The sequence below is a fragment of the Fundulus heteroclitus genome, unplaced genomic scaffold, assembly GCF_011125445.2.
Source record: "Fundulus heteroclitus isolate FHET01 unplaced genomic scaffold, MU-UCD_Fhet_4.1 scaffold_55, whole genome shotgun sequence".
In the NCBI taxonomy this organism is placed as follows: domain Eukaryota; kingdom Metazoa; phylum Chordata; class Actinopteri; order Cyprinodontiformes; family Fundulidae; genus Fundulus; species Fundulus heteroclitus.
In genome coordinates this window covers 2,009,521-2,032,616 of record NW_023396978.1, presented here as the reverse complement: position 1 = coordinate 2,032,616, position 23,096 = coordinate 2,009,521, and the positions used below count along the sequence as shown (strand labels likewise).

The window sequence follows — 23,096 nt, the reverse complement described above, 5'->3', positions numbered from 1 at the left end:
TGTGTTTCTGCATTTGCACGGCATATTTTGGTGCTTTTGGAAATGTAAAACAGTTATTTGCATATTTTCTAAGGGGGAAATCCCCTGCAACAAATAAACTTGTATGAAATAATGTTATCTACAGTCCTGTCCCCAGTCTTATAAAAGTATGATCTTCATGGATAATATTATGTATTATAACATTTCTATGTGATGAGAGGTGACTTAATTTCAGTTAGAATCTTTTCATAAATACATTTCTAAATGGAAGGTGTTTAACTATTTTAATTATTCGAAAGCCATGGTGCTTTGCCAAAATAATCATACCCCTTGAACTTTACCAGATTGTGGTACAATTAAACTAATTTATTGTATTTTACTGGGTTTTTACACAATAGACTGTTTGCTGTTTTGATGACCCGAATAACTGATGCTTTGCACAGGCATAAACTCTTTTGTAACAAAGTATTCTAGAGTCAAATGTGAGTTCAGTTTTGAGACAGCTGAACTTGGCCCAAACTGGGCCATCTACTGGAAAATATTTCAAAAGACATCAGCAAATCTACAACAGAATGGCTGAAAACGACAAAGTAGATGTTGCAATGGCCTGAACGACATTGAAGGTGAATTCCAACATTGAGAATAAAGGCGGCACTTGAGGACAAATGTCTGCGCTTTTACTCCAACCAGTGTTTGAGGATGACATGTTCTGTAAAAATGTTAAATTTCATAATGTTGTTTCAAAATCTACATTGGGTTCATTGTTAATACAACAAGCTGCTGTTATTGTGCTCATTTTCATATCTACTTGCAGTGACAACATCTCCATGTCAAGAAAGGTCTCCTAAACAGAACTCTTAGTGTTTATGTTGATTGTAGGAAACAAGTACAAGTTATATAATTCAACTATTTTGTCAAGGCAGGTCAGGGTTTTTTTTTTTAGCTGGTTGATGAAATGGTTCATGGAGTTCAAATGTGACTCAGATTTGGCCATGTTTTGTTTTCAGCTGTGCCTTTAATTAGATTATTTCAAGCTAAAGGTTTTGAGAGCATAGACTTTTCTACAAACCTTTACTGAATTCCATTTCTGTCTTTGTGTTTCTGCATTTGCATTGCATATTTTGGTGTTTTTTTGAAATGTAAAACAGTTATTTACATGTTTTCTAAGGAGGAAATCCCCTGCAACAAATAAACTTGTATGAAATAATGTCTACAGTCCTGTCCCCAGTCTTATAAAAGTATGATCTTCATGGATATTATTGTTATTTATTGTAACATTTCTATGTGATGAGAGGTGATAACGTTTCAATAACAAAAGTTAGAATCTTTTCACAAATACATTTCTATATGAAAGGTATATGCTTTGCCAAAATAATTATACCCCTTGAACTTACCTGGATTGTGGTACAATCCAACTAATTTATCATATTTACCGGGATTTTACATGATAGACCAACACAAAGCAGGGGGAAAAAGTTGAAATGAAAGTAAAACAATACAGAACTTGTATTTTCTTACAGTTAAAATTATTATTTTACACTGAAAAGTGTAAACATTTATTTGTATTCAGTACACCTTTCTCACACAGCCCCAAAATAAAATACAATGCAACCAATTTCCCTTTAGATATCACTTAACAAGTAAATAGAACAGAACTGTGTGTAATTTAATCTTAGAATAAATCCAGGTGTTCTGGGATAGCTTCAGAGGGTTGTTAGAGAATATCAAAAAACAAACAGCATCACAAAGACCAAGGAACACAGTAGACAGGACAGAGATAAAGTATAGCCATTTAAAGCAGGGTTAGGTAGTAAAACAGCCCCCAGAGCTTTGAAAATCTCATGTACAGTTCAGTCCATCATCTGAAAACAGAAACGGGGAACCTCCCAAGACATGGCTACCTAAACTGACAAGGAAAGCATTAATCAGAGAAGGACACCAGAGGTCCATGGTTATTTCAGAGGAGCTGCAGAGATCTAGGGTTCAAGTGGTAAAATCTGATGGCAGAATAAGAGCTATTTGTCCATCCATCCATTGTCTATACCCACTTATACCATGCAGCAGGGGTCACCAACCTTTTGGAAACAGAGCTACTTCATTGGTACAGTCATATGAAGGGCTACCAGTACTGACACTTGAACTAAAAGGAGTCAGAGTTCATCTTAACATTATGTAAAATAAATGCATTTTCATATTTTGTTATAGATATTGTTATTTTTTTTATCTATATAAATGCTCCATGCAGAAAAAAGGCCGGATTTGAAGCCAGGACGTCCTTGCTGCCTGACGACAGTGCTACTGACTGTGCCACTGTGCATCCCAGAACTATTGGTGCAAACCATTCATTATAGAAAAGTGGCAAGAAGAAAGTCAAAATTGACAAAGGAGCCCTAAAAATTCCAACTTGCAGTGTGCCACACAAGTCATGTAGGGGACACAGCCAACACGTGGAAGATGGTTCTCTAATCATATAAGACCACATTTTAACATTTCTGAGAAAAATGCTATGTATGTTAGACAACTCACACAGAATATACTTTCCCATTGCTAACACATGATGGTGGCAGCATCATCCTTTGGGAATGGTTTTCTTAAGCAGAGATCAGCAAGCTCGCCAGATTTAATACAGGGGAATCTTGAAGGAAAGCCAGCTGGAGGCTGCAGACTTGAGACTGAGGTGAAGTTTACATTTTAGCAGGAGAAAAATCAAAAACACACAGCCAGAGGTATAATGGGTTTCAAACAGTGTATATGTATTTGTTAGAAAGGCCAAACAGAGTCCAGAACTAAATCGAAATGTGATATGATTAGAAAAATGCTGTGCACATAAACTCTCCAGTAAGTCTAAGTAAGCTTGACTTACTTTTCAAAGAAGAATGATCAACATTTTTAATATCTAGATGAGCAAAGCTGGCAGAGATGCACAATTAAACACTTGCATCTGTCATTGCATAGGAAGGTGGTTGTACAAAACATTTGCATTTTCTTAGAGGTGCTGAATACATTTGCAGCCCAAAATGAAACTGGTTTTAAAGATTATGAAAAACAATTAACACATAAAAATAATTCCCTTTCACTTCATAACGTTCTAAGGTGTGTGTCATTTTGTTGTGCAGTGTTTGCTTTGGACTAATTGAAAACCTCAACAGGTGTGATTGTTTCATGCCAACCATTTTTTTTTAATTTTGTTTTGTTTTGATGACAAAACTAGACGGCCATTAACACTATAATTTATTTATTCATTTCTTTCTTTCTTTCTTTATTTATTTATTTATTTGAGGGATGTCGGTCAAATTCAGCTTAAAACAATGCTCATTATTTTTTGTTAGTCCGTTTCTTCTTTTTTTCCCCCCGTTTTCTTTTCTATGATGATGATGATGATGATGATGATGATGATGATGAGTAAATAGGTGGAAATTTAGCTCAGAGTTCGTTGAGGTGTCGGACCATCTTGCTCTCATTTGAAATGACAAGCAAATTAGCAACCTTTTTTTTCTTTTTAGAAATTAGACCGAAACGTACTTGACCTGGAATGTTACAAGAAAAACTACAACTACCAGAAGCACCAAGCTCTTGGCGCTTCCGGTTTACTGTTACCATGGGAAACGTTTGGTAGCCAACGGCGTTAAGGGGTTCCAGTCTAGCATCAGAAGCAGATAAACTTCGTCTGTGAACGGGGTTTTTAAACGCTGGAGCCTTCGTTGTTTCTTGTGACGACGGCGCGGCTTTAAAAAAAAACATGGACGGTTTAAAAACACAAAACGCTTTTCCTTTTGTTGTCTTAGGCACTTATAACGCGAACCGAGCTAAGCTAACAGCGTAGGCTACGGTGAACGACGCACTCAAAACAGAGGCCACGCGACAGTTATTAGCTAGTTTTAACGTTTAAATGCCCTCATCGATATATGTATATACTTGCATATTTATACGTTAAAGTCAGACACACTATCATCACGCAACCACTATGTTCATTTACCTCAGCAAGAAGGTGAGCAGTTAACTATGGATCAACATGGTGGTTAAACTGATGTGGGGGGAACAACGTGGCTGTCATCTCCCCGTGTCCTGTAGATCGCCATTCCCAACAACATCCATCTGAAATGCCTCTCCTGGAACAAGCAGCAGGGGTTCATTGCGTGCGGAGGAGAAGATGGTCTGCTGAGGGTGTTGAAGCTTGAAACACAGACAGGTAGGTTGAAAGTCAGAACTGGGGTGCAGTTCTTTACAGCTTTACTTGCTTTATGTTGCAATGCATGGAATCAATAAGGAAAAGCTCCTAAACAGACAAGGAGTGTATTTTAATCCAAGTAGATCTATGGATGTTCTGCGGAGGACTTAGAGGAGTGCCCAAGTCAGGTTCTTGAGAGTTACTGTCATGCAAGTTTTGGATGCAACCCATCTAAGATGCACCTGAAACAAATGGCTGAATTCCCCCATCAGCATCCTAACCAGCTCTAGGCCTGGTATGAATTTGATTCATGTGTGTTGGAGACGGGATGCATTTAAAAGCTGCAGAATAGTAGGTCTCCAGGACTGGAATTGGGCAACCCCACCTTACAGGTTAAATAGCAATAGCAATTCCACTTGGAAGAGGTCCAGCGGGGTTTTAATAAGGGACGGAGCTACGGCAAAAAAGGATGGAATCAGGATCAGAAAGGAAGAACATTTCACAAAAAAAAAAAAAAAAAAACGTCTGTCAGGGTCAAAGAATATAGGGAAAATAACGGAAGATATTAAATAATTATGAAATACTCTAAACAGAGATCGTACAGGACTGAAAATACTGTGTTTCCTATGGGGAAAAGGAACAAAACAAAAATAATTTTTTACCATAGAATCAAATAACATATAAAAGATGAGATTACATTAGGCAGTAAGGGAGTGGTTTTGGGAACATATTGAGAGGCAGAAGGTGTAAGTAGTATTAGGAAAGCACTGTTTTGTTGCAAACGGGAAAAAACAGCTGATTTGTTGAGAAGGTCATGTTGCACACTAGTGTACTGTACAGTAGGCGGGATATAAGCTTGCAGTTGTTTGCAATTCACTAGTTAATCTAAAGAATAAGAGGGTGTGTTAGAACAAAACACGCCCTAGTCATGAGCACACTGGTCAGGCTAGGGATAAAAAAAAAAGAACCACGGTAACTTTTGAGGAGCTGCAAAGATCCACAGCTCAGGTAGGAATCTGTTGAATAGACTATTAGTCCTGCCCTTCTCAAAGATTATTGAATTGGTGAAAGCTTGACACAAAACATGTAAGAGATGCAGCAAAGACATTAAAGAAAGTCCTTTGGTTAAAGGTGAACAGAAAAATATATTTTTTTTGTCCCAGATGCAAAAAGCCACGTGCGACAGAAAGCTAAAATCCTGATCACACCCTACTTACTGTGAAAACGTCTTATGACAGCATTATGTAGTGGAGATACTTTACTTCAGGTGGGACACAGAAGCTGGTCGAAGTTGATGAGAAGATATCTGGAGCTAATAAGACTATAACAAAAAAAAAGTGAAATATATTTTGAAATATTTGTGGTTTAAATGTGAGAAAATGTCAGTTCATGAAAAATCTAAAAGAACTGAACACACGGTAATCTTTTGCCACCCTATTTATATCACCTTTAGAAAAAATAAATTGGACAATATCGGTTTTATCTTGACCTCATATTACATAATAGAGCCTATTACATAATAGAGCCTAAGTTGGTTTTGTTACTGTTACTGTGGCTGTGAGGATTAATGTTCTATATGTGCCAGAGTGGGTTTGTTGCCGTCTGAAACGTTTACGCAACCTTTTGTGTGACTGAGATTATACGGCGACTAAAACAATAGCCATTACAGTTTGAAAGAAATCTGCTGAAAACATTAATAGGCTTAGCTCAGGTCCCTCAATGTCCAGGCACTATAAGCAGAGGTGGTACCACCCTGTCGGTGGGACAGACCTGCAGTTGTTGTGTAGATGGTAAATGCAACGGAGAACTGGCCAAAACTCGCAATGGACCGATCTGAGTGTATTCAGATATAGGTAATTATAGCCTCATTTCGTTCTAACCTCCAGTAACATATTGGATCGAAACCTTCAAGTGCTAAAACTAACACAGATTAATGTTCTGAGTGTGAACAAAGAAACAAAAGCGGGGGAATGAGTGGGAAAAAAGGGTACTTGTGTATCTCAAGTTGTAACACCACTGCAAACGTTTTCCTGATGCTGTGCAACTCACAATAAATAATGAATCAACTCATATATTTTTTTTTGCTGTCTTTCAGACGACAGTAGACTGAAAGGTCTTGCTGCGCCCAGCAACCTGTCCATGAATCAGACTTTAGAGGGACACAGTGGTGAGTACGGTGCACAGCGTCGTCATCGCATGATTGTGCTTGCATCAAATCAACCTGGATGCTAAGAGAAAGGCTCCCTTACTCATTTTTATGAGGTCATATCTCTGGTATACTCTGATTCTTTCTACTTTTTGAGTAAAGCCTCCCTGATGAACATCGTAGTAGAACATGAAAAGTTACATCTCACTCAGGACACCAAAGTTTTTCAAAACAAAACAATGTATTTCTTCTTAAGATGTACTGAAAATAGAGTCCTGAAATATTCCCAAAAAGGGGGCAACTGTTCATTTAATTTTAATTTTTTATATTTGCTCTGTTGTTATTCCAGCTTTTTTCTCTATGTGGACATTGTGGGTCTTTTCACAGTTCTTTGCTCCCTGATTAATTTTGTGAGTTGAATAGTAACTGATGGTGGTTCATTTTAATTGATTACGCTTCACATATAGCTTGTGGTGCAATTTTTAAATGATGAAAAAATCACAACACATTCATTAGTTTTATTTTATTTTTTCTGGGTTCAGATGTGATGCATCATGGGATTTAATAGTTTTTAAAGACTTACTCAAAAGGTTTAGTTGAAGAAGTTAGCTTTAATTTGCAGGAACTTGTCCCAGCATCATTTGGGGATGACAAGGCATCGATCCTCCATATTGTTTTAGTCCAGCAACCCGTCCTACAGCATATTTTTGGGATGTATGTGTCGTTTTATGTTAAATGTCTGTAGTTGTGGTTGGGTTTTCTGGCTTTTTTATAAATTTTTCTTTGTGTGGGTAATTAATATGTATATGTTTTTAACTACATATACCAACTGTAGTGTTCAAGCATAGGATGCGTTACATGAAAATAATTCTTCCTTTTCATACTTGAAACCCATTCAGGCGCCGTGCAGGTAGTGACCTGGAATGAACAGTATGAAAAACTGACAACCAGTGACCAGAATGGACTCATTATTGTGTGGATGCTATATAAAGGTGAGGGCAGCAGCCGAACCGAGATTTAGTTTGCTTATTCGTGAATCAGTGTTGTCAGGTTGCATGGCTTTGTTCTGTCCCGAGGTGCATGGTACGAGGAGATGATCAACAACAGGAACAAATCGGTAGTGAGGAGCATGAGCTGGAACGCCGATGGTCAGAAGATCTGCATCGTGTATGAAGACGGCGCCGTCATCGTTGGATCGGTGGATGGTACGGTAACTTCAACAGAAAACAGTACATAGGGTTAAAGCATTAAAAGACCCCATAGATTATTTATTTTATTTAAATTATTGCTTTTTGAATAAATGGATACAAATATTTTCAATTGGACTCCAATTCTGTTTGCAGGCAACCGGATTTGGGGGAAGGAGTTGAAGGGGAGTCAGCTTGCTCATGTCGCTTGGTCTCCTGACAGTAAGATCCTGCTGTTCGGCATGGCCAGCGGCGAAGTACATATTTATGACAATCAAGGAAACTTCATAGTGAGTGTTTGAACTTGACTGGAGGATATATGTTGTGAACTTAGGCCATCTTGAACGGCACCACCTTCCTTCTTTCATGTTGTTATAAAAGAACATTCATAAATTACAAATTCCTTTGATTTCAACCTCAACCCATCGTTTTTTTAGTTTCATCACTGCTTTTTAATAAAAGCATAATCCTTTCGTGATGTACGTTTTGATTCCTGTAAACTTCTCTAAATGTTTCAGCCTGTTACGTGTTGCTACGTTTCAGATGAAAATGACCATCAGCTGCCTCACCGGGGCAAACGGAGCTGTCAGCATCGCTGGAATCCACTGGTACGCGGGGGCTGGCGGTTACGTGGAGCCGGACTGCCCTTGCCTCGCCATCTGTTTCGACAACGGGAGGTGTCAGATCATGCGCTATGAGAATGACGAGAGTGAGCAACCGAACGCCTTTTCAATCACTTGATTGTGAACGTAAAAGAAACGTTCTCCAACGACAGTTGAAACCCCTTCATGTTCCCGCAGACCCGGTGTACATCGACACTCTGATGAATGTGATCAGTATCCAGTGGAACCACTGCGGCAGCGTCCTGGCAGTGGCAGGTTCCCTCAGAGTTTCAAATCTGGAAAAAGAATTTAACGTGGTGCAGTTCTATACACCCTTTGGGGAGGTGTGTAGATTTAAATTAAAAATTTTATATACCTTTACTATATAATAGATAATATAAACTATTTAATTCATCAAGCCTAAAGTAGGATTCTGAAAGTTACCACATATGAAGTGAAATAATTGCCAATATAATTATTCATTGAAAAAACTTTCTTACATTAACATGCAGCCAACAGTTATATTTTTTCACAAATAAACTCCGGTTTGGCCTTAAAAGTGTTATGAAATGGTTAAAAAAAAGTTAATTTGATCCCTGCCACTGTCGATTGCTTGTATGCAGCATCTGAGAACTCTGAAAGTACCCGGGAAGCACATGTCTGGGATCTCATGGGAGGGTGGAGGCCTGCGAATCGCCCTGGCTGTGGACTCTTACATCTACTTTGCCAACATAAGACCAGATTACAAAGTAAATACTAACACTTTTCATTCATACCGGCAGATTTTTTTGGTTACAACGTCTACCTGGACTAGTTATATCAGAGGAAGAGAAAAACCTTAAGTTTAATTATACAGTAATGTTTCATCTTAAAGAAAGGAAGCATAATAAAGAGATTTAAGATTCTGTCTGTTGACAGAAAGGATCCACATGGTTGGGGTAATTCTCCTCACTGTTTTTTTTGTTTTGTTTTTGTGTCCCACCAGTGGGGCTACTGTTGTAGCACGGTGGTGTACGCCTACACAAAGCCAGAGCGCCAGGAGTACTGTGTGGTTTTCTGGGACACCAAAAACAACGAGAAGTTTGTGAAATATGTCAAGAGCTTGATGTCTATCACGACCTCGGGAGACTTCTGCATCCTGGCTAGCAAGGCTGATGAATTACAACCTCAGGTAATAAAGACAGCTTTGCTGATGCTTTTCAAAGTTAGTCTCACTGACATGATTAGTGTTAAGAAATGGCAACAGGATTTAGTTTTTGATCGTGTGTTTCTAATTTCCTGATTTACAGGAAGAAGCAGAATCAGAGACTGGGAGTCCTGCGAGGGTAATGCTAGATTTAAATCCTCATGCCTTATCTGTCTTGGTATCCAGTTCATGTTTTAACTTGGTGTGTATTTTCTCAGTACGTCCTGATCCTCTGCAATTCCATTGGGACTCCTCTGGACTCCAAATACATCGATATTGGTTAGTTTGACTTTAATTTGTCAAGTTATTTTGTGTGTTATAAAGTAAAGTCTTTTCCAAATGAAATTCCAAAAAGTGTGCTGATTCTTATGTAGCCTGTCCTCCTGAGTGGACACGTTCTAGAACCACCTTTTTCTTCAATTACAACCGCGTGTCTTTTGGGGTATGTCTCTTCCAGTTTTTACACGTTGAGAATGAAATGTTTGCCTGTTCTTCTTTGCAAAGTAATTTAAGTCCAGTCAGATTGGATAGAGATTCCAGTTGAATTTGGGTCTGGACTTTAAACTTGGACATTTAACACATGAGTGGGCTTTGATTGCAGCGCTGCCTGCATGTTTTAGGTTCTCGTCCTGCTGGAAGGTGAACTTCTGCACTTTCTTCGACATATCTCCTACTTCCGCCTACATGCCGTCTTTTAATAATTTTAATAATAAATTACAAACACCAATTAAAGGATCCCCACAACTAGGGCTTAATCACAATTAATCACATTTGCAATGGTAATCGCAATTTTAAAAAACGCAATTTCCAAAATCGCAGAGGTCTGCAATTTTTGGCTACGTAACAATTAATGGATCAGTCACGTCTTTCAGGTGTTGGTAATGTGTTTAAAGTGGGTTTGCCTCCACATGGAAGGAAAGAGAGCTGCAGCAGTGAGATAATCTAAATATTAAATTTATTTTAGCGTTTATATAGTCATACTTTTTTATCAGAAATTCTCATGAATTTCATCATAGCATTAAATAGCGGTAAAACAGTTTAATACATATACTTGTTTGTTGGTTACACTTGATGTCCAATTCACAAAGCTATTCTCTTCACTGATAATATTCTGATTAATTAAAACAGTCAAATTTCTTCTTTTAAATAGTCCTTGTTTACAAAAATCTTTATCTATAGGCCATTTTCGTTGCTTGTGGTTAATGCAGAGAAAGGTACAAATTTGAATCGCAATGATGGTTGAAATATATCGCAATTTTGATTTTTGGCAAAATCCTACAGCCCCACCCTCAACCCTGCATGGAAAAGCAGGTATAGAAAATGGATGGGTGGATGAAATTAAAGGGTATAAAACTGAAGAAATTAGCGACGCTCTTTATTGGCAATATAGGTCCTGCAACTATTTCCACACGTAATCTCCTAAAAGAATAGTGTAAGAACCAGCATAAAACAATTTCTTCACTAGCTGCAAAAAATTATGCTCGCTCCATACCGAGTTTCCTCTCTTTCTGGTCAGATCCACTGTTTGTTACCATGACGAGGACGCACGTCATCGCCGCGTCCAAAGAGGCTTTCTATCTGTGGCAGTACAGGGTGGCAAAGAAACTGACCGCCCTGGAAATCAACCAAGTGACCAGGACCAAGAAGGGGGGCAGAGAGAGGTGAGCCCAGACATGTCCGTGACATTTATAATCATGGTTAGCTGTCAGAAGGAACGCACATAAATGTTACAAACAAAACAAGACGTTTTTTTTCTAAAGCCCACCTCTGGGTTTCCACAACGCATCACTGAACGCTTACGGAAAAGCAGGCGCACCACAGTGCTAGATTCTGCTTCACTGGTTCATCATCACAGTGTAAAGTGTTGGCTCTGAGAGTGCAATGAAAAGGATTCATTCATTCATGAAGTGCCACTGAGGTTCCAGACAGTATGGGTGTGTTTACTGCTCTGCCAGGACTGGCCACACACCCGGACCAAAGCTCACACTCCCGCAGACCGACAGCTGCTTGTCTATGTGCCCCCCCCCCCCCCACCCCCCTCCTCTCTCTCTCTCATGTGCTCGGTGTTCTTCCTCTGCAGGTTCTATCACATCGACAGCAATCAACCTGGAGCCAGCGATGATGGGCCAGATTTTTCAAAAACCTTTACAGTAACACGTCTTTGTTTTGTCTGCTGTATTATAAAGACTTTCAGTATTTATGCATTCAATTCAATTGAATATTGTCGCATAACACCCACAAACATCTATTTTGTTTTGGAATTTTACGTGAAACACTGCAAAAACGGAACTAAAAATAAGTCAAATGTTTTTAAAATTTGTGTATTTGTTCTTGATTTGAGTAGGTAAATAAGATGATTTGCCAATGGAATTAGATTTTTGCACTTTAAATAGGAACAATTCATCTCAATCATCTTATTTCAAGTGCAGGATATCTAATTATCTTATTTTAGGGGTCAAAATACTATTATTAGATAATATTTTTTACCTGCTCAAATCAAGGACAAATGCACTAATTTTAAGAACATTTTACTTATTTTTAGATCCATTTTTACAGTGAAGATCAACACAAAGTGGTATACATTTGTGAAGTAGAACGAGAGTTTTACATGATTTCTTTTCTTTTTCTTTTTTTATACAAATAAACTGAAAAGGGCATTGTGCAAAAATATTCAGCCCTCCTGAGTTAATACTCTGTGGAACCACCTTTTGCTGTAATTACATTTCCAAGTCTTTAAGGTTATGTCTCTGCCATCTTTGCACATCTAGTCACTCGAACTCTTGCCCATTCTTCTTTGCAAAACAGCTCAAGCTCAGTCAGATTAGACGGAGAGTGTTTGTGAACAGACGTTTTCAGACCTTGTCACATATTCTCGATTGGGTTTATGTCTGGATTTAGACTGGGCCATTCTAACACATAAATATGTTTTGTTTTAAACCATTCCATTGTAGTAGGCTTTATGTTTAGTGTCGTCCTTCTGGAAGGTGAACCTTTCGCCCCAGTCTCAAGTCTTCTACAGATTCCAACAGGTTTTCTTCCAAAATTGCCCTGTATTTGGCTCCATCCATCTTCCCGTAAACTCTGACCATCTTCCCTGTCTCTACTGAAGAGAAGCATCCCAGAGCATGATGCGGCCGCCACCATATTTGACAGTGGGGATGGTGCGTTCAGTGATGTGCAGTGTTAGTTTTCCACCATAGCATTTTGCATTTTTGGTCTCGTCTGACCAAAGCACCTTCTCCCACCTGTTTGCTGTGTTCCCAACATGGCTTCTGGCAAACTGCAAACGGAACGTCTTATGGGTTCCTTATAGCAATCTTCTTGCTACTCTTCCATAAAGACTACATTTGTGCAGTACATGTCTAATGGTTGTCCTTTGGACAGATTCCCCCACCTGCTGAGGATCTCTACAGTTCATCCAGAGTCACCATAGGCCTCTTGGCTTCATCTCAAATCAGTGCTCTCCTTGTTGGGCCTGGAAGTTTAGGAGGACGGCCTTTTCTTTGTTTACAGTTGTGCTCAGTGAGTTGTTCAAAGCTTGGGAAATCTTTTTATAGCCTAATCTTGCTTTAAACTTCTCCACAACTTTATTCATCACCTGCCTGCTGTATTCTTTGGACTTCATGCTGCTGTTTGCTCCCCAATATTCTCTGAACCAACCTCTGAGGCCATCACAGAGCAGCTGTGTTTGCACTGGGATTAGATTACCCACAGGGGGACTCTATTCAGTGATTAGCAATATTCAGGCAACTTCTGAAGACTGAATAGGTGGCACTCAGAGAAAAGGAGGCTGAATACTTTTGCACACCGCTCTTTTTAGTTTTTTATTTGTAAAAAAGATTTTTTAATTATGTAAAATAAAAAAAAATCTACTTAACAACCACTTTTTGTTGGCATTTAACATAAGATTCCAATAAAATATATTTGTTTGTGGTTGTAATGTGACAAAATATTGAGAAGTTCAAGGGGTATGAATACTTTTGCAAAGCACTTTATGCTGAGATGCCAAAAGCACATTAAAAGGATTTTAAATATGTAGCTAGCATGGGAGAACGAATGAGAAAGAGTCTATGAAGACTATGAAGCAGGAAGTATTATACCTGTTATTCTTTTGTTTTGCTTTATTTTCAACAGCCAACTCGAGATCCTATCTGCTGTATTACAGCAACAGACAAAACCCTGGTGGTGGTATGTACCTTTATGGTTAATGGGAGAGAGAGGAAATCAATCGAAACATTAAAGATTGATTTATCATATGATTAAATAAATATATTGCTTAGCTTGTTGTCTGTCTGATTTAAGGTTTTTAAATAAATATAACAAGCTTGTGAAAACATATATCTTTGTAAAGCAGCATTTGTGGTTACAGGGTCGGGAGTCCGGTGCCCTCCACAGATACAGCCTTCCAAATGTTACCCTCATCCAGAAATATTCCTCAAACAACCGAGCCCATTATCTGTCTCTAAACTGCAACTCCAGGTAACCACTGGCTGACATCAAATTAGTTACAGAATAAGCCAATATATATGTTTTCATCATCATCTCCATAGTACATTAGATTCCTGATTAAAAGTCTCATGATCTGTTTTCATTTCTAGTCGTCTGGCCATAATTGACATTTCGGGCTTGCTCACTTTGTTGGAATTGGAAGTCCGTTCTGCCACAGACGAAGACGCAGGAAGCCAAGCAGCCTCTGGAGATCCATCCAAGTTTGAGCGTAAAGATGTTTGGGACATGAAGTGGGCAAACGACAATCCCGATTTGTTTGCCATGATGGAGAAGACCAGGATGTACGTGTTCAGGAACCTTGACCCGGAAGTGAGCTTTCAAGTGTGATCTTTAAAAATAACAAGTTACAGCTGTGTAATTCCCAATTAAAACCTATTTAACATTGAATCTCTACTAAATAGGAACCCATTCAAACATCTGGATACATCTGCAACTTTGAGGATCTGGAAATCAAATCAGTTTTGCTTGATGAAATTATGAAGGTAAACCTTGAAGACAGTTTATATATTTCTTTGAAACAAAGGCTCTTTACAAAACTCTGGACCACAAAAGTTCATGCAAGTTTATTTGAAGATCATGAGATGTTTCTTTGCAGGATCCAGAGCGGCCAAACAAAGACAACCTCATCAACTTTGAAATCCGCTCCCTGAGAGACAGCCGGGCACTTATTGAGAAAGTGGGCATTGAAGACGCTTCACAGTTCATTGAAGACAATCCTCACCCGAGACTCTGGTAAATTTTTGTTAACATAGCGCTGACATTATTTTTCCAGATTAGCTTTATTGACGTTTAGGTATCCATTGTTTGCAGATTGCAAATAAGTTTCAGTACAATTCTTTCTATTTTTTTTTTTTCTATTTTGCGGCAGACATGTAGATGAGAGCAGCAATGTGGACTTTATGCAGCGAAAAGATTATAAAGCTCTAAAGTACAAATAATAATTCACTTTTAAAATCTTGGTCATATTCAGCATTTAAACTCTTCTTTACCCTGCCAACAGCTATTTCTGTTGGCAGGGTAAAGAAAGGTCCAAACAGGGATCTGTTAGTATAGGATGACAGTGAAATATCAGAGATTTCTTCCAATGTGGCCACTGTAGCTTTTGTGTGTTCTCTGGCTTAGGTGTCAGTTCTTGCAGGATCCCTCAAAACCTGGCTATAAAAACAAAACGGGCCTTGCTCTTCTATCAGTCACAATCTGTAATGTAATAATGATAATAATTTCTATCATCTATCATTATTACACTGAAGAATCATTACAAAAAGCTTGAAATGGCTTGGAATATGTCTGAATGATTAGATTGAACTGACTTATTTCTTGTAAAGTGCATTGTTGGGACATTTGTTGTGCAATGGCACTATATAAATAAACTCAGCCGAATAGAATTTAATCTAAACATGTAAACTTCATGCCATGCAGCCATAATCTTACATAATCTCTCTGCATGTTTCATTGGGAATCTGCCAGGCACCTGCTGGCTGAGGCAGCCCTACAGAAACTGGATCTGAAGACGGCAGAGGAGGCCTTTGTCCGGTGCAAAGACTATCCAGGCATTCAGTTTGTCAAGTGCCTGGGCAACCTGCAGAGCGAGCCCATGAAACAAGCCGACGTGGCGGCCTACTTTGGCAGATTTGAGGAAGCTGTAAGCATGTATCTGCATATGGATCGGAGGTACAACGGGACAAATGATTCCTTTTATTCCAGTTTCTCTTGAGCTTGACTCAGGCTTTAGAGTTATTTATATGTGACGGTGCCTGTCTTTAAAGGGACCTCGCCATCAACCTAAGGATCAAGCTTGGAGACTGGTTTAAGGTTCCGCGGCTACTCGAAAGTGGCTCTGGGGACTCCGATGACGCTCTGCTCGAACAGGCATATAATGGGATTGGGGACTACTATGCTGACAGACAGAAGTGGTATTTGATTTCATTTCTGGTGTTTCTCTGATTGTTGAAACCGTTGCTACACACCTAAAATCAATATCTACATACCTTCTACCATCGATATATACACTATGCCTGATAGAATTTTACTTCCAGACTTCTGTCTTTTCAGAATAGCAGAGGCTATTGGCATTTTTCACTATTTGAACATAAGTGACCCATTGAATGTAGATCTACAGTAATTGTTACCCTGATATGAATAGACACCAACACTATAGTTTTTCCAACTAGCTTTGCACTACAGTACCCTAAATTATTTTAGCGAGTGATTCTGCCAGTCTCACTGATTTCCACATGATCAGTTTGTCTTTTCCCTGTGAGAATGTAACTGTATTACAGTGATGTAGCTGTTAAAATGCTATACCAAGCACAAAAACTGTCAGACCACTAAACTACTGTGGGACCACAATGAGGACATCTGCAGTTAGTCATTTAGTGTTAAAAAGTAATGGTCTGGTGATGGAAGATGTTAAAAATACTAATATATAATAAGACAGCAGCTGTAGTCAAATGCTCTATCCTTCATTGAGCTTATAAAGAAAAAAACAGTTGGGTGCTACAGATAATTATTGTGGGTAAGCAGGTAGCAGGAAAGTTTGTGGAGTGGGGTTATTGATATTTCTTTTTATTAACATGATCTGGAGACAACTGTAGATGGTTTGCGCCAACAGAATAATTTACCAGATAAACTTTATGCTCATTAACAGCTACATTTGCTTCAGTGGTCTGGCTGTTGACTCCCTGCACTAGCTGTGGTATGAACTATGTTGTGTCTTCCTCCCTCAGTTTTACAGTAAGTTGTTCCTTTCCTGAAATCCAAGATTCAAATAGTTTTGTAATTTTTGGATAAAAAGTGTTTTTTTTAGGAGAGAGAATGTTTTTGCTGAATAAAAAGTAAGTCATTCTCGTTCACTCCCTACTTCCACAGACCTGACCCATATGTCCTGCATAGATTATCTTTGAGTGAACATATCTCCAACCATATGTTGTTGCATTTAAGCAAACCCAGATCCATTTAACATATTCATGTTCAAAGGGCTCTTTTTCTCAAATAAAAAGTGAAAATGCGAGATTTCCAGGCTGTGTCGTTATCATGTGCTGTTTAATAGTCCATCAATGGTTCCAGTGCATGTCTAAAAAAGACATGCACTTTTTGTTTCATCTAAGTTTTACTTTTCGTAGTGGATTAAAACGTTAGAAATGCTGATTGCAATGTATTTTTGTTTCATACCTTCACAATTTTTATGGTTTCTAGTTCTAAAATATAAGACTTTGACTTTAAGAGTTACAAGTTAAAGTAGGGCCCTCACAAACCATCTGAACACTTCTTTCAGCTAAAGTTTAGTGTTTTTACAGCTGAACAATCGCTCCAAAAACCGGTTTTCATGGTTGTTTATGTTTATGATCATTGTGTAATTAGATTAAAGAAAAAAAGTGTTTGTGTCTTAAAGGAACAATAAGTAATACGGACGCCTAGTGGTTAAAATCGGAAAAACCATTTACTCAACGGTCCGTAGTTGCACTGATTTATTTTTTTTACTTCCACAAGATATGTATACCATGTATTTTGTTTTATTTCTGTTCCGCTTCTCTTACTGACTTCCCTGGGAACTCGCATATGATTGGCTCAGGAACCAGGAAGTAAACACTGTAGTTCCTGAAGTAGTTCCTGACCGTACCTCTAGGTTTGGAAAGAAAAAACCTTGACAAAGACATTGTTGATGGAGAGGACCGATTCTTTATAGGGAATGCTACTTCCATCCTGGGTGACAAATGAGAATGATTATGGTTGATTTTACAGTAAATATCTTACTTATTGCTCCTTTAAGATAACTTTAAAGGGGCAAATTCAGATTCCAAATCTATTTTTTATAGGGAAAAAATGGATTTGGAAAATAAACAGTTGCAGAAGAATCCAGAGTCATTAATGTCATTAAGAAACCATAATGAAAGTTTTGTGAGACACTGGCTCAAAATTCACATATAATACACAGACACAAATCAAGGACATAAATGTTCAGGTTTAACGTACCAACACCACTTCCTGACAAGATAAAACGTGTACAGATTGTCCTTAAGGAGGAGGCTAAAAGTTTTCCTCCTTTTTTGGGGGGAATGTTAATATTTTGTACCCTAGCAAAATGGAAGTTAAATTAATGTTCTCACTTTTAAACATTCTCCTTTTTAAAGGGTGAATGCAGCGCAGTACTACCTAAAGGGCCATAACCAGGAGAGGCTGGCTGATTGCTACTACAGGTTGGAGGATTACGACGGCCTTGAGCAACTAGCTGCAGACCTCCCTGAAAATCACAAACTGTTACCGGTGCGCCAAAGTAACACCATTTTTCTGTCATGGCATGTACGGACATTTAGAGAGTTTCTAAATTTATGCGGTCTCCCTTTTTATTGCCCATCTGTATGTAGGAAATCGGACAGATGTTTGTCACCGTGGGGATGTGTGAACAGGCTGTGAAGGCGTACCTGAAGTGCAACCAGCCAAAAGCGGCAGTGGACACGTGCGTCCATCTGAACCAGGTGAGAGACAGAAAGACAAACTGTGGCGCCGGAGTTTCCGAGTGACGCACGGACGCTGCAGGAACAGCAGCCAGCCTGGCTACTCCTGCCCGCCCGGTTGTAGATATTTAGCCCCGGAGTGTGAATGCAGCTCTCAGACTTTTATCTTTGCTGCAGTAGGTCTGTGGTTTGACACAATGTAAAAACAATGAACTCCTGTTGTCATAAACAGGGTTTTAATCTCTTTCCCAGTAACAAGCACGCTGCACCGCTTTTATTGGGATCATTTAAGGAGCGATTACAGCTTTGAACTTTCTTAAATGCTTGTAATTACGAGTATTTTTAAGAAAATGTTAAAAGCAATTTTATAAATGTTACATTTGTGAATATAGAATTGAATTAAAACCAAAAGCTGTTGTTGTTTTTTTTTGTCAGTGGAACAAAGCGGTGGAACTGGCAAGGACGCACAACATGAAGGAGATAAAATCCCTTCTTTCCAAATATGCCTCTCATCTTCTAGAGGAAAACAAAACTCTGGAAGCAGTGGAACTTTATCGGAAAGCTCACCACTTTCTAGATGCAGCCAAGCTCATGTTTAAGGTAGGCTTAAAGTTTTTTTATCAATAAAAAACAAAACGTTTTTATATTCAGACAGCAGAATCTGCTAACCTTTCTTTGGATTAAAGCTCTCACTGGCAGAGTGGGATGTGGCTAAAGTTAGAACTGACTTGGTAAACTTTAAATAAGATTCCCGCGTTGCTCGAAGTGCTCCATGCTCAGGTTTTATGTTTCGTTTTGGCTCCGTTTCAGTCTGTTCAAGCCTGGCTCAGGCCTTTCATGCATCCCCCAGTCTCTCAGTAATAATCTATAACTTAACTACCTACCAATCAACCTGCATCGCAAGCTTCTACAGAGAGCTGACGGCAGAACGTGGAAAAACATTCGTAAATGTCAAAACTGCGATGGCGGCTTCTGTTTGTAGATAGCAGACGAGGAGGCGAAGAAAATGAGCCGACCTCTGAGGGTGAAGAAGCTTTATGTTCTGGCAGCTCAGCTTGTTGAGGACTACCACGAGCAGGTGAAGGCGTCCCAGCAGGCCAAAGCCAAAGGGAAGAAGTCGGAGGTAATTCACTGCCCTTCATCTGTACACTGTGGTTGGTGAATGCTTTGGACCACGTGTGAGCTTTTTAAACGCAACGTGTACTGTCGTGTGTATCGTTGTGTTAAATTAGGCAACATTCGCACTGGCCGGCCTTCTTGAAGAAGACGCAACGTCGTCGGACAGTCGCATCGTTGACAGCGCCTGGCGTGGAGCTGAAGCGTATCACTTCTTCCTGCTCGCTCAGAGGCAGCTCCACGCGGGCTACACGGAGAACGCCACGCGGACAGGTGCAGACTAGTTCCCAGAGCTGCGCTGAATAATTACTTTGGGGGCTGGAGAAAGTAACAATTGGCTGTAAAAGATTTTCTAGAAAAAAAATATGTTGGTCTCTGATTGCAGCTGTTTTAGAGCACAGCTTTACTTTGATATTGCTGGTCTGATGACCTGTATCCACAGCATGTTGTAAAAACCTGCAGCTGTTGAATAAATACAGAAGTCCTAAAATCTTGTTCTGTCCCCCAATACAATATCAGAGAAAGACTAGACTGGAATGTGTTTTATAATATCTCATATCATATGATATACACTACCACTCAAAGGTTTGGACTCACCTTTATCATTCAGTGGCTTTTCCTAATTTTGATGACATTCTGCATTGTAGATACACAGCAAAGACACCAAAGCTATGAAGTATATATAAGTATGTCTCAAACATAAAATTGTGAAATAACTCAAAATATCTTTATAGTTTAGCGTTTTCTAAATACACGCCCCTGGGTAGTGAATAATATATTATGTATTATTAAAGCAAGAATGAAGTCTATTAGAACCAGCATTTCCTTCATGCTGTTAAGTTTATAATTACACCTTACAACGTGTGTAATACCTGTAAACAACAAAATATGTTGGTCCAATTTAAAAAAAAAAAGTTTCTTTTAGATACAAAACAGATTCATCACATCGTTTTATTTGCCATTTTGTACACACTTTGAAAGAGGATTTCTACTACTGACTAGACGCCAGCTCTGGTTTTATTTTGAGAGTCTTCTGCCACCTGGTGTTCAAGAGTTGCAATAATAAAAACTCAACTGGATTTACATATTTCATTAAGGAAATCCTCTTCTTTTTTTTCCCCTGTCATAATTCATCTGGCCTTAACTAGATTTAACAAGCCAGGCAGGTGATGCCAATAGGTGAGGTGACCAAACTGGGCTGATCAGAACTGAGCCCAGGTCCAACCAGTTCAATACAGTAACAACTATAGAGGTCAGCCATTAACACCTCAAGGTCAAAAATATGCAGATCTGATGCCAATCAGGAACGATGTTGAAAATTATAAAATTAACATTATGTACTGCACTATTATTTCCGGAATTATTTTACTATATCTTAGAAAATGTAATTGGAATTTTAATCAATTTCTAAACCACTTAAACATGATTTATAACTCAGCTTAGATGAAGAACGGTGACTATTGTTATTGGACTGAGCTGTCTATATTTTGTACATATGGCCTTATTTTAATTAAAACAATTCACCAGTTTTGGAGACAAAACTAATTAGTTTAAGACATAAATTTGCCGCTAAACTGTCCAGTTGGAATTTGTCAATTTTATGGATCTGTTGAGTTGAGAGTAAACGTTGTGCCGTGTTTTCCATCTTGCAAGCCCTCCATCTTCGCGAGTACGAGGACACCATCCCCGCCGTCGAGATCTACTCTCTGTTGGCTCTGTGTTCGGCGGCGAACCGGGCTTTTGGCACCTGCTCAAAGGCCTTCATCAAGCTGGAATCTCTGGAGAGTCTGAGCCCCGAACAGCGGCAGCTCTACGAGGACTTGGCCCAGCAGATCTTCACCAAGCATCCTCCAAAGGATAAGCACGTGTTGGAGGCGGTGGGCTCCTCAGAGGGGTGAGAAACTCCACAGTGTCAAGATCAAACCCTAAATCTCTCCATAGAAATTTCCATTGTTAGCGTACTGACACAAAATAATGCACTCTGAGCATTGAACACCAAGACCAGATTTGGGAGCGTGTATCACTGTGTTAACAACAAAGCAGAGCACAGACTGTCTTTATCTTCATCGTATTTCCAAGGTATTTCCAAGGTATTTCCTAATATTTCTTAAACGTGTTCTGCTTTTCCTTTCTTCATTAGAGCGGAGGGAAAACTGCCCACCTGCATCGTGACGGGTCTGCCCATCCAGGTGTACCAGCTTTGGATGTGCAGCGTGTGCAAACACTGCGCTGTGGAACAGGAGATCAGTAAATACAGCTGCTGCCCGCTGTGCCACAGTCCTGTAGCGTGATGAACAACATTGTCTGTGAGGGGTGTGTTTCAGGCAGAAAAGGGAAGTTTGCCTTTTATTGTGTGCTCAATGTTCAGACGTTTGGATGCTAATTTCTAAACGGGCAGCTACATGATTATTAGATTAGAGACGAGCAGCTCAATAACTACATGTTGCCAGTGTAAACAGGAAGTAACATCTTCATCTTTGCTTTACTTTACGATCAACAGTTCAATGTATTTTGAAAACTGAAATACTTTAATATGAGAAGTTTGTATCTGGCTTTAAAATAAAATTAAGAGTAAATAAACTCACTATACAGATTTTTGAAGAATTCTAACTGCTTTGCTGCTACTATTTCTTTATTTATAAAGCACTTTAAAACAACAGCAGCTGCAACAAAGTGCTGCATAGTCAATAAACATTTTAAAATGGAATGAAACAAAATTTAATTTTATTTATATAGCGCCAATTCATGAAACATGTCATCTCAAGGCACTTTCAAAGTCAAATTCAATCAGATTATACAGATCGGTCAATAGAAATTTCCTATCTGAAGAAACCCAGTAGATTTCATCATATCTTGACAAGCAGCATTCACTCCTGGAGAAGCGTAGAGTCACAGTGGACAGTCGTCTGCATTGTCCATGGCTTTGCAGCAATCCCTCATACTGAGCAAGCATGAAGCGACAGTGGAAAGAAAAACCTCCAGCAGAACCAGGCTTAGTATGAACGGTCATCTGCCTCGACCGACTGGGGTTAGAGAAGACAGAGCAGAGACACAACAAGACAGACAAAAAAGCACAGAAGCACACATTGATCCAGTAATCTGTTCTACCTTATATGGACAAAAGATTATGATAGAAACATAAAAAGGAGAATAAGAGCAAAAGTCTCAACATGTGTTAAAGGCCAAGGAATAAATAAGTGTCTTAAGGCGAGTTTTAAAAGGCGCACCTCTAATATGGAACGGCAAAACCTTCCATAACTTAGGAGCGGCAACACTAAAAGCTCTGTCTCCTCTGAACTTAAGTTTAGACCTCGGCACCTCCAGGAGCAGCTGACCACGAGAGTATGGGTGAAGCAGCTCAGAGAGGTAAGATGGGGCAATACCATGGAAACGTTTAAAAACAAATAATCTTAAAATGAACTCTAAAATGCACAGGGAGCCAGTGGAGCTTTAAAAGATGGAGGGAGAGCTCAAGTTTGAATTACCAAGCAATTTCCAGGAGCTCTTTTCTTCCTCATTCTCATTCTGTTGAACATCCATTATTCTATTGTCTTCATCTGAGATTTGGATGCAATGGTTACAGATCCAGGAGGAAAACCCAGGCATCTGTTATCCCAGTAACCCTCTCATTCTCAGGGATCCTAAACTGCTCCCAAATTAGAAGAAACAGGTACATTTTAAAAAAACTTAAGCCTATCATGAAAAACTTTAATATTTTTCAGCTCTCATTTCAGAAAGTGAAACTCATA

The 23,096-nt window shown here is 39.1% G+C and overlaps 1 protein-coding gene across 2 annotated transcripts; it reads left to right on the top strand.

Moving 5' to 3' along the window:
* Nucleotides 1–3,565: 3,565 nt before the first annotated feature.
* wdr35 (WD repeat domain 35) lies at nucleotides 3,566–21,927 on the top strand. 2 transcript variants are annotated; one of them, XM_036132833.1, is made up of 28 exons: nucleotides 3,566–3,967; nucleotides 4,051–4,168; nucleotides 6,243–6,314; nucleotides 7,193–7,285; nucleotides 7,370–7,498; nucleotides 7,637–7,770; nucleotides 8,024–8,189; nucleotides 8,281–8,426; nucleotides 8,706–8,831; nucleotides 9,068–9,253; nucleotides 9,372–9,407; nucleotides 9,487–9,547; nucleotides 10,785–10,929; nucleotides 11,349–11,418; nucleotides 13,403–13,456; nucleotides 13,638–13,747; nucleotides 13,867–14,086; nucleotides 14,179–14,259; nucleotides 14,373–14,509; nucleotides 15,245–15,448; nucleotides 15,544–15,690; nucleotides 17,908–18,040; nucleotides 18,142–18,252; nucleotides 18,667–18,831; nucleotides 19,214–19,354; nucleotides 19,464–19,620; nucleotides 21,001–21,241; nucleotides 21,488–21,927. In XM_036132833.1, the coding sequence occupies exons 1-28, from the start codon at nucleotides 3,944–3,946 to the stop codon at nucleotides 21,636–21,638; spliced, it is 3,558 nt and encodes a 1,185-aa protein (XP_035988726.1). In that variant the 5' UTR covers nucleotides 3,566–3,943; the 3' UTR covers nucleotides 21,639–21,927. The 2 variants fall into 2 exon arrangements, with proteins under 2 accessions (XP_035988726.1, XP_035988727.1); XM_036132834.1 differs by lacking the exons at nucleotides 3,566–3,967; nucleotides 4,051–4,168 and adding an exon at nucleotides 5,922–6,000.
* The last annotated feature ends 1,169 nt before the right edge of the window (nucleotides 21,928–23,096 follow it).